This window comes from Vigna angularis, chromosome 2 (assembly GCF_016808095.1).
Source record: "Vigna angularis cultivar LongXiaoDou No.4 chromosome 2, ASM1680809v1, whole genome shotgun sequence".
Classification (NCBI taxonomy): Eukaryota; Viridiplantae; Streptophyta; class Magnoliopsida; order Fabales; family Fabaceae; genus Vigna; species Vigna angularis.
This window is the reverse complement of record NC_068971.1, coordinates 488078-500536: the sequence shown is the minus strand read 5'-3', so window position 1 is coordinate 500536 and position 12459 is coordinate 488078. Positions and strand designations below refer to the sequence as shown.

Sequence of the window (12459 nt, the reverse complement as noted above, 5' to 3'; positions counted from 1 at the left end):
TTCTTGTAACCACTGTAATTATGGACAATACAATAGCTTTATATTCTTGTATCTGTAAAATTACCCTAGTGTTTGAGACTTCTAATGTGTGCACCACATAGCAAGTCAAACATATAGAACGCATCTCATGTCTCTTGTACTCTCTTTCTATAAAAGTTTTATTGTAATTTTCTTTCATTTTTGTTCTAGTGGAAGACTTATTATCCTCCTCTCTTAATACCCAATTTTCATTTCTTACCAATCTTTCATCATAAAAACCTATTAATCACCCTTTATTTTAGCCACCACACTTTAAAAGGCCCAGCACAATAGTTTTATGCTCTCAAAACTAATATAGTCAAATATTGATTCTCTATACTTTCAACACTTATGGAACAATTAAAAGAATAAGATTGGAAAGCAATGGACATAAATAAATTTAAAACTAGACCTTCTTTGATTTGTTAACGTGTATTAGTCTTATATATTAGTCATATTTTATTTTTATTAAACTTTGTACTGGTAGTGCCAATCTATTACTGTTCTGTACCCCTTTTATTTTCAGTTATTTCATTTTGCTGGTTTGTAACGATCAGTAACTGTTTTGTAACTGTCAGTAATTGTTTTTCACTGTCTTCCTTTTCTACCTATTTGTTCTAGTGTGGAAAGAACATAAGAGTGTAATTTTTCAAGTGCCAATATACAGGACTTATTTTTCAATACATTACAACTGTCAAAAGCCTAAACATTTGTGTATTTCAGATTCATTCTTTCTTCCAATTCTAACATGGTATCAGGAAGGAGGAGAATTTTAAAAAGCATGTAAAACCAATTACTTTTTATCCACTCAATTTGGGTAGAAACAGGGTGAAAGCTTGTTCTAGTGTATTAAAAAAAATATCAAATTAACATTATTTTTCACATTTCAATTTCTTTTGTAAGGGATATTTATATCCTTTTTGTATACATGCTTTTTCTTACTTCTATTGTCTATAGTATATCAAACAAGAGAAAAGAAAATCATTACCTTTCCTTTCATTTTCATTCCTACCAAACAACCTACTATCATCCCATTTTCTACTCATTTTCCTTTCACTTTCTTTTTGAAACCAAACTAATCACAAAGAAGGGTTTGTTCTAAAGTATAGATAAACACAGCTCAAAACAAATAAAAACAGTTGAAAATATGAAAACATTAGTGATGATTGATCTGTGTAGGGTTTCCTCTTTCTTACAGAGGAGAATTACATCACGTAAAAGTAGGAAACTAAATCCTAAAGAGGAAAGAAAATATTACAATGATGAATTACCTAAAATTTAACCTAAACAAAAAAAAAAAGGGGGTAACAGATTAATCATACAGAAAATATAGTATAATTACTAGCGATGTAAGGAAACAAATTAACTACACAATCAAACTTATTCACAGAAATATTTAAGAGGATCCAATACAGATTTATCCCTCTTTTGACACCCTGTCTACAAAAAGAATGGTATCTTGAGAGAATTGAAAAAAGTGATAAAATAATCATCAAAACTATTAAGCATTCATTGGTATTGTAATAAATGACCTGCGATGGATGCAGCCAAGTGCCAAAGCAATTGATCCGGCATAGTTGGGATCAGTTGCTCCATTTAGCTCACCTAGTAGTGATCTGGTCTGCTTGCCAACATCATTGATGAACAGAACAATCAGAGAAGAAAACATTAATTAGTGCAGACAAAATTTTGAAGCTAATAAGGAAGATGTTTCTTATAATAAAATCAGTCACAACAGAACAGCAAACAATAACATGTAGATTCAAAAGCAGAAAGGAACTTGCCATTCTCGCAGTGAAGATATCATTTCCAAATCGAGCTAAATATCCAAGACTTTCAGATGATGCTCGGCGTTGTGATGCACAAATGTCTCCCTCCGCCAAAATACCCTTTCATTCAAATTCAACAAACACTATCCATAATATTTAACAAAAGAAAAGAAAGAGGGTAATAACAAAATGACAACAATGGTGTAAACAAATAACTGACGAGTAATCATAAATCATCACAACATCTTCCCATTCAGTTTCTAACTTATTAAAGGAAAAACGTGATGAATGCTCTTTATTTTTCAAGATACTAAATGTATCTACTTTTAGTAAGTGGATTAATAGATTTCCTACCAGAAAAATAGATTGTGCCAAACCCAAAATATCTTGTCCTAATGTTTGCTGTCGAAACAAGAGCAAAGCCTGGAAAAGAGAAAAAAAGTATACCAGGTGAGAGCCGCAAAAAATACTTTGATAATACCAATAGAAGGATGTAGAGAACCTTAAAGCCGGCAAGTAAGCCCACACAAATATTGGTAAGACTAGCTTTGCGCCAATGTTGCTTTTTCCCAGTTTTCAAACACTGCTCAATAATGCCCAGAAGAGAGAGCATGCCAGCACTATCCTGAGATATACAACACAAACTGAAGTCCACAATAATAACAACCACTCTCGGAACTCTGAAATATGCCAAGGCTGTTGATGGACTACCTGAGACGCAAATATGGTCCCAAAAAACAGAAGCATCTGGTTCACCAAAGTCTTGCTTATGGTCTCCGGCTTCAAGTTAAAATTAAGGTACGGTGTTACTGAAGTAGAAATGCATCCAATAATAATAGGACAGCATGGAAAGAACGTATCAATGAGTTGGATGAACATATAAAAATTTATTTAAAAAGAAAGAGAAATTCTAACACAAAAATAGTATAATAACCAACAAATCCTTTCCCACTCTAGGCGGAGTCAGGTGTCAGCCACAAGGATCAAATGAGACTGTTATGATATATCAAATGCTAAAAGATTCCATCAAAGGCATTTTGATCAAGACTTCCTAAAATGTTTTCTTCCGAGGGATTCCACCATTTCTCCACCTCTATTTATCAGGCTATTCCCAATCCACTCAACTATTTTGACTAGTCACTGACAACTGTACTGATTCTATAAATATTTCAGTGTAACCCTAGATCACTAAGAAATAAAATTATATTACTCTCTTAGTTTTAAGACCCTGTTCAATTTCATTAAATTAATAAAAATCAGTATTTTGGCTTATATCAATATTTGTGCAAAAACTTTAGTAAAACTAGATCTTTACAACAAACATATGCAAAAAATAATTTCCAAATTTTCAGCTCTTACTTAATAACGTTTCTGCTAATTCAGAACCTTCCATGAGCATGTCACAAAAAGAAATTAAGTTCAAATAATTACTTGACCACATATTATGGTGAAAAGGCCACATGTAACAATCACAAATTTAATTGGAACATTAAAATCGAAATATAGCTTTATAAAACCAAAAAGAAAATACATGACAAAAAAACACTAGAGAATTACATTTTAGGAGTCCAAGGAAAAATATTTCTAATCTTAAAAAAGTTAGAGACAAACAATCAGTTAATTTATTCTTAATGGTATATTACTAATTAAATAAGCAGCTGATTGCTAATTGTATTCTTTAAAAATTTAATACCTGAGGAAAGCTAGAAATTTCATCCTCCCATACACAGGGCATAAGGCCATCTTTCCCTCCTTGGAAAGCTCGAAGCTCATCTTCAAACCAATCCCTTTATTCACAGAAAAAAGAGTTAGAAACTTAGAAAGAAAAGAGACACACATAAAAGGATTTCTCCACTTGTTTCAAATTAATGCTACCCGATCTAACATTCTATACAATATCACCCTCACCTATGTTAAACATCATAAATAGTAGCATAATTGATTATGTCACTAAATTATACAATGGTTTGCCAATAAGTTTTCCAGAATTTCAGTTTTTTCAAAGGAATGAAAAATCTAATGAAAAAAACAGTTTTTTGGCGCAGAATAATCAGATGTGGTTAACAAAGAGGAAAGAGAGGAATATAAGTCAGTTATTTATGTCATTTCATAGAGGCAGCTGATGCTTTGGGATGCAGATAGTCGCCAAGTAAAAAATGTTGAAAGGGGTTATAGAAACTAGATCAGAAAAGTTAAAGAAGATGAAGTTTACAAAGAGAGACACACAAAGTATATTTCCTTCAGTGCATGCTGTTACAGAAACAATAACTCTGGTTATTTGAGGGACTAGTATTCTCCCAACATGTATAACCTCCCTTTCTCTGGACCCCCCAAATTGTATTTATACAAACCTCTCTTATTCTTTACCGAACTCTAGTGACATGGTAACTAAATCCTAACTACTTGCAACAACATCAAGTAGCTCGACTCATTTTTCCCTTATTTCTTCTTGCATAAACCTTTTGTAATAGAGGATTGTATCCCATCAATATGCGCCCCATCAAGATGCACCTTGTCCTAATGATGGAATTGTGGAAAATGTTCTAACAGAAACTTCCTCCCAGCAGCTTTAAAATTCTGGTAATTGCTGCCATTTAACCAAAATCTCTTGTTGACCCACATAATTTATTCTACAATGCAGCACAGCTTCCAAAAACAAAATTCAACTCCTCACCTTTTGTTAGTACTTCAGGCAGTGGTTCAGACTTTTGTGTAGGATGTATGACTTTTTCAGGAGAGCAACATGGAATACTGGATAAACTTTAGAATGAGGTGAAAGCTCCAGCCAGTAAGTTACTCCCTTACATAGACTAGAATTTGGTAAGGACCATAACAACATGGATTAAACTTCTCGTGCAACTTTTTAGTCAAACATCCTTTCCTATATGGTAGTAGTTTGAGATACACCCAATCCCCCACACCTCCAGCTAAACATCTCTTCGATAAGGATTCATCCACCCAAATGGCGTATCCAAGAATTCATAATGTCCTTCATGAGTTCGAAAAGTGGTTTTCTAAAATCATCCTCCCCATCCTTATTTGATGATAACCCAATTCGAGATCCAACTTAGAAAAAATGGGGCTCCCCCAATCTCATCTAATAAGTTTTCTATAACTGGAATAGGAAACTTATTTGGTATTGTATTTTCATTCTGGACTCTATAATCAAAACAAAAGTGTCATCCGTTGTCTTTCTTCTTGCACTAATGATGCCTACTCCCAAAATCCCTGTCACCAATTTTTCAATTTCTATCTTCTGGTGGTGCGGATATCTGTATGGCCTGATATTTGGTATTTGAGAGTTTGGTTTCAATACAACACTAGCATGACCTTGCCTCCTATAAGGATGTAGAGTACTCAGAGCTTCAAATGCATTTGAATATTCATCAATGATCCTGTGTAGCCACTCTATAACCTCAGTACTCTCAATTGTTGTATCTAATATTGGCTTCCGATCCAGAATGTACCTTTCCCCAGCATCTTGCAAACCCTCTAATAGTTTTTACAGCAACTGCAGATTTGATCAATTCAGGTTTCGCTTTCAAGAATTTCTTCTCCACATTAATTCTTAATTGAAAGACTAAAATATCAAATTTTGCCTTGATCTATCCCAAGCTTGCTAGCCATTACAATCACAACCAGTATCAGATCCACCTAAACCAAACAAGAAAAAAAAATGACATGTCTACTTCTTTAACTCTAATAGCAATCCTCTAGAAATACCTCTACACATAACTTTGTGGCTATCACCAACCTCAACCGAATATGGATTTGTGCCCATTACTGGTAACTGGAGTTTGGTCACTAGTTCTGCAGAAATAAAGTTGAGTTGCTCCACAATCATTAATAACACCACTTTATGACCCCACACCTTGAAAGATCTTCTAGTTGTGAACCCCACTATACTGTACAGGTATATTTGTATATCATGTTGCTCCTCTTCTGTAATTCCAGCCTATGTATCTAGCCCTTCCACTTCTTGCTCTTCCAATAATATCATGACATAGAATTGCTTTTCTTAGAAAAACAATTTAAACAAAAAACACTCCTTTCTTAATGTTCTCTTGAAGTTCCAAATGTTCGAACCTCATAAAATCTTCTCTGTTGCACGCTTCATTTATAGCATTTATTTCATTACTACCATTGCTGAGAATGGAATGAAAACTATAAAAAGTTGTTATTGTAGTTGTTCTTGAAGGTGTTGATATCCACTCTTTTGTTCCTTGTTGAGTAAGATAACTCTTGTTTCCTCGTATGCCATGGACACTAGAGTCCCTTGCTGCCATAGCATCTGCTATATCTTTTTCCTTCCATTTATTCATCATTTCCGAAAGAGTTTCTGTTTTATACGATTTCAATTCTACTCTCATCTCCTCCATTAACCCAATGGAAATTCTCACCAAGTGCTGTTCATCTAATCCCTTAGTAACTCCTGCAAATCTTTCAAATTGAGTGATGAATTCACTCATTGTTTCTCTTGCTTAAGAGCCGACACCGATTCAAAAGGATCTTCTGTCAATGCTGGTTGAAACATCTTTATGAGTGCATTCTTACAACCAGACCAAGATTGGTTTGGATTGCATATTTTCCACCATTGAGACCAAGATAAGGCAATTCCTTCAATTGCCACAGAACTGTTTTCATCTTCTGCTCTTCTTGCACTCCTCTTAATGGGAAATATCTATCGACATTACCTATCCACCCCATAGCATCTTCTCCCTCAAGAGCTAGAATATCCAGTTTTCTCCACTTACCACACTCTTAATACCCCCATATACTTCACCTACTGACTCCTCTTGCACAAACTCAGTTGAAGACTTATGGTTCATATTGCACTCACTTTTTCCGCTGTCCTCTTTCATGAATCTTTCAACAATATTTTCCAACCATGCCATGCGTGAATCCTGTTGCACAAGACATGATTCCCAACTTGGATCAATTTGGGTTAGTCTTGCATCTAATATTGCTTCAAAACCCTCTAGTAATTGAATTCCGTTTGCTACGGTTTTCTCCAAATCCTTCACTCTTGACTCCATCAATCTTGTGTTGACCATGAGTAGTACAATGTTGCACTGTGTTTAAGTTCTAAAGAAAGTCCTTTGCTGCTTGGTTTTTATGTTTTGTAGTGAAAAAACTTATTTTATTATGCTTTGAAACCCATCAAATTCATTATTAGAGGATTACATTTTTACATTTTAATTTATGTTTTATAATATTTATATGAACAATATTTTTATGATTTTATTTATTTAAAATTATATAAATGTGTGGATTTATTTAAATTAAAATATTATTTATGTTTTTTTTCTTGTAAAGTAAACTCTTACGAGTCTATGAGTCGAGTTTATGAGTCGAGTCTACGAGTCAAATTTACCGAACTCTCATGAGTTTACGTAAATTCTCGAGTTTGACAACCTTGTTCCTAATAGCATATTTAAATGAAAAGAAAAACAAAAGTGGGGCACAAAAAAATGTGTTAAAAGTGTGAGATGACATTTTATTTGCAGGTTTTCTTGAACCATAGAAAATATTACAAGTTGGTCTAATGATGAAAGTATAAGTTCAAAAGAAGTATAAACAATTTTTCAAGAAACTATCACTGTAAATGAAACATGCTTTACCATTTTAATGTAGAAAGGGCTCTGAAAACTAGAGATGAAAAAAACAAAAAAAGTTATGTGAATAATTTCCTCAACAAACTATCTCGAGTAGAGATTGGCAGTTGTGCAAAATGTATGGTACTGGCTTTCTGACTACATTAGGTGGAAGCCAATAGCTTAACAAATCACAACTATATGAGGTGGACACTACTGACTGTCTTTCCTTTCTATATCAAATGTATGGTACTGGGCAACTGCAATCAAAATTTATCAAGTCTAAATTTGCAATTTGCACAAATCAGTGGAAAAGATCCTAATGCAGAAAATCAAGCCAAACACCTTAAAATGCCACTAGCAGTGAGTGGATGAAGAATATAAAAATGTATACAGGATGCAGCAAAAGAACTTGACATGATTTAGTTTAGCCTGAACAGCTCCAAATACTCCAAGAGTATCTTGGTGGAACCTAACACAACATAGTATACGCTTCTTGCAATTAAAAGGGGGACTTTTGAACTTTGCAACAACATAAGAGACATTTGTATAATTGTATAATTTCATTTGACAAGAATGGTTCATTGCAATTTATTCTATTGAGTAAACGGAAACAAAGAAGCTTAATTGCATTACAGTCAGATATTAACCTTCCAGGAATCCATGGACCCAACCATGCATCTCTCTTGTCTAAGAGCAACCTCAAGCACGAACTTTCTTCATATTCTGAAGCATGTCTTATTCAAACAAGAAACAACAAAACTCAGAACAGGCAATCAATAGCTAACAGTTAATTGTTACAAACATGAAGTAAATGCCAAAAAAGTAAAAATCATTAAACAGTTTTAGAATTAGTGGTTAGGTTTAAAGGTTTTGGTCATGCAACTATGCCTAATTCGGTAAATATGCTCAAAGCATAACTAGCAGTTTTTCTTGAAAGCAAAGAAGGTATGTAAAAGCACCACAATATTACTAGCAATAACTCTTGCATCACTTTTAATAATGCTTTTTATAGCACAATAATCGATCTGGTAATAATAATCATTGGCTTTTAATTGGTGTAAGCATACAGTAGGTTTTCAAAAATAATTCCTTTGTTGCTTGACATTTTTATCATTGTTAAGGAACACTCGCTACTTTAAATTTATTGTAATGTCTTCAATTGCGCAAGAAATAACTTTTTATCACTTAAGAAAGAAACTGAGAGATAGGGATGCTAAACAAGACATCGATGGTATAGAACCAAGATAATGGAGTCCTCTAGATTTGTGCCCTTCACCAATCAATCGACTAGTACCACGCTCTTGTGTGACAAAAAGAAATGGCATCAAAGGTAATGGAACAATTCAAGGATTTGATTAATTGACTTGGGGAAATTCTATTGAAAGGACAATTAGGAACAAGAAGTACATGATTTAGGTTTAAGGAGGGAGATTTGACCAACTTCTTGAGAACTAACTTTGGATCCGTTGGCTAAAGTAATAACATTAGGAATTTTAGGATAAGAAATAAAAGAGAATAATGAAGCATTACCAGAAATATGTGATCAGAAGCACCAGAATCAATTATCCATGAACTTTGACACTCCAAGGCTTGGAGAAATGCAAGCTTTTGATAAAATGGAATGGATGAAAGATTGTGCTTGGCTCTCAGATTTTAACTTCAGATATTCATGATATTCTTCATTAGAGAACTTTGGCTCCAAAACTTCAAACTTGGAAATGTTGGCAGCCTTGTTAGGAAAGGCATGTAAAGGGTAACAATTTTCTTAGGCGTGATCCACTCTTTTACAATATGGGCATTGGGGATGCCCTCTGCTGTTAGGATACCAACCTCTAGTGCCATGACCTCCTTTTTTCGCAAGTAGGCATGCTGAGTAAAGATAGGGAGACAATCCAAAAATGAAACAAGGAAACCTAGGGTTTCAAGTGAGAGAAATTGTGATCAACACTAGAAGACACACCAAATGCTCTTGAAACAAAGTATAAAGGGTGGAACCAGGCTCAAACAAAGTCAGACCATGGTGGTCCAGGAAGATTTCGACCACTAGAAGATGACATGAGACACACATGCCTAGTGCAGTGTGGCGTTTGGACCATACTTGATGGCCGGTCAATTAGAGTTTGGATGTGAACTTACTTGAGTTGGGTCACACTCCTCAAGGCACATTGGACCAAGGTGTCAGAGAACAAAAAATCGACAATGGATGACAACGGACGGCTACAAATAACAACAAACAACACGGACAATGACTGATAGACAATTTTTTTCCCAAACAAAGACAAGATAGAGACCAACAAAGCGGGATCAACCCTAATACCAACTTGAGAAAGATACACAAGAATACTAGAATGAATTTAAGAATGCATTGCCCTCTCTTAGCTTTTCATATTTATAATAGCATGGGATACATCAGTTACAATGTATGAGAGGGAAAAGAAGAGAATTCAAAACGATACATGTAAGAACTAGGTCTAGCACAAAACACAAAGCACCTTAATACTATTGAAGACTATTTATTCTAACATTATCAACCCAAAACATAGACAGAAAAATCTGGAAAATAATATCAATTAGAAAAACTCGAAAGAAGAGAAAAACACTATAATGGCATTTCACATATTTGATAGGATATAATGTTTCTGGGTTCCTATCAATATTTTTCACATTACCAAACATGACATAATTGTCATTTTAAAGGAACGATTACTACACATAATAGATAAAATCAAACATTATTTTTAATGAATTAACAAATAACAACTATTGAGAAAATCTCAAGTCCAACATGGATTACTAATAAGGCCAAATTAAAGTATACATAAAATAAAGAGAGCAAACACTACCTGAACGGATATGTACATAGTTGGATTATCTGAGGATGGTCATTTTTAAATGAGACAGGATCAGGAAGAGATTGGTATGCTATTAAAGTTCTGATAACAAATACGTCCACTGCAGGTTTTGCATATGACACTTCCTTGGCTCTTAATGCTGATATCATCGACAATGCACTGCTTTCAACATAGATTAGGATTTGATACAAAATGTAAAATGAAATCGAAGACTCAGCCACAAATGAAAAGGAGCAGTATATAAGAAAGAAAGTTATACCTACTAAGGTATACAAGAACCGGTTGAAGTAGAACGCCACCGTTTACAGAATTAGGAGATATGAAGCATTTAATGAATGCAGTGAGTGCATGAATAGCTGCAGACCATACGCTACAAGATACAAGAGAAAATAATGAATGACAAATGCACTGCCAAACACAGCTTACAATATCAACACAGAAAATAAATAAAATGTCAAAAGTTGCATAAATTGTTTTAACTATAAGATTTTTGAAACTACACCAAATTTTATCATTGCTGTTAATGGTATTGACTACAAAGATTTTCAAGGGTAGTGATTTGGAAAGTGATGGAGCATTCAAGGAGGAAGTCAGGCCACATGCTCCACAGAAAGTTTTAAAACAATGACATCAATAAGACTAATAAAGTTTCATCCCACTGTATGGGTCAAAAGAACAAAAGATCAACAGCATTACACTCCACCAAGTGATTTCAGTTATACTATTAGTTAAATTCTTCTCTACCAACCATGATCAGACATTCAGAACCTCCATTGATCTCATGTCACAAGAATAAAACTCCATAGGAGAGATTCTCCACCCTCCACAATACTTTCCTTTTTAACTTTCTAGCAAATACATCTGTTCTCAATCTCATATTTTTCATCGGGTACATTCCTCCTTTGTTTTCCTTTTGTGTCCTATACTCTTGTCTACTCCTAAACCTGTTTAATCATATCCTCCCTACACATAATATTTTGTCCTTGTTGGAGCTGGCCTATCAAGCATTCATTCCCACAGAGAATTACAAGTCTGACAGCTCTTCACACAATTTTCATTGATTAGATGCATGCTATAGTTGTATGCATTGAAATTGTATTAACTTTTTTAGATATTTTCCATCTTAGTAGTGTTCGTTACTTCTAGATGTGCCATCTATTGCAAGTATTTGGTAACTGTATAACACTTCTGTACACTATAAATACTGATCTATGTGTTTTAGAGAATCAAATAACAAACAAGAGGGATGAAAAATTCAATTAATAAGAAAAGGTAAAGATCATCATATAAAAATTTGTTCACAGTAAAGATACGGGATAATATTAAGATGTACTTACTAAATCCTTGACAATAAATCAACAGTTTTCTTAATTTCATTTTCTGGACTCTCGGAAAACAGAGTAGCCCATAAGGCAAGAATATCAAAAACATCCTCTTCAAGCTCCTGCAAGCAACCAAAAACTCCATGGCATCAGAATTTAGTTTAAATCATCTTAAAAAAAGTCTTATGAAAACATGTAGAGTTTCGTGTTATAAATTTTCAAAAGGTTAGAAAGCTAAAGAAAATCTGAAAATGGATATGGGCTTCATAATATTAATTATTCTGAAGGAAGTCACTTAGACGTGCTACCTTGAAGTCCTGATTATTCTCCTTAATGTTCTTATAAAATACTACGGTTTATTTTCTATAATGATGATAACAAACATTTACACATGCTTTCCTTTATTTTACACAAAAATACATAGCTTTAGAAAAAACCAAACTATCAATAACTCCAAACCTCCTTTGGTATAGAAGCCAATAATGAAGATAAAAGCAACCATCCAGCTTCTTTTTCAACTGTGGCTGCCACCGAGTTGCGACTTTGTTCTGTAAGCATTTTCTTTGAAACCCCAAACACTAATCCAGGAAGCCTGGTCATTGCACAATATTATTAATTAGTGCAGCAAATCAAGAAAGCATTAAATTTATTAAATGATGATCCTTGGTCATTAAATATTAGTGTTTTGTATGAAACATGTCCTTTTGTGTTTGGCAATCCATTAGAGTTAGTTAGTTAGAAATGTTTATAGCAACCAGCTTATATCAAATTTAATTATATATATGAAGTGATATATATATATATATATATATATATATATATATATATATATAAAATAAGAAAATTGTTTTATGACAATGAGTATGAGGGGGTAAATGTTGGTATTACATAATTAATTGAG

At 33.7% G+C, this 12459-nt stretch overlaps 1 protein-coding gene across 4 annotated transcripts in view; it reads right to left on the bottom strand.

Moving 5' to 3' along the window:
• LOC108321691 (protein SWEETIE) overlaps positions 1–12459 on the bottom strand; it is a 40046-nt gene that overhangs the window by 17327 nt on the left and 10260 nt on the right. For all 4 annotated transcript variants that reach the window (XM_017553517.2, XM_017553514.2, XM_017553516.2 and 1 more), the window contains exons 14-24: positions 12018–12150; positions 11574–11680; positions 10496–10606; positions 10228–10395; positions 8032–8118; positions 3481–3574; positions 2499–2567; positions 2290–2412; positions 2142–2210; positions 1803–1907; positions 1551–1639 (exon numbers count right to left, since the gene is read on the bottom strand). In XM_017553517.2, coding sequence (XP_017409006.1) covers positions 1551–1639; positions 1803–1907; positions 2142–2210; positions 2290–2412; positions 2499–2567; positions 3481–3574; positions 8032–8118; positions 10228–10395; positions 10496–10606; positions 11574–11680; positions 12018–12150 — 1155 coding nt within the window. The remainder of the gene's footprint in view (positions 1–1550; positions 1640–1802; positions 1908–2141; positions 2211–2289; positions 2413–2498; positions 2568–3480; positions 3575–8031; positions 8119–10227; positions 10396–10495; positions 10607–11573; positions 11681–12017; positions 12151–12459) is intronic.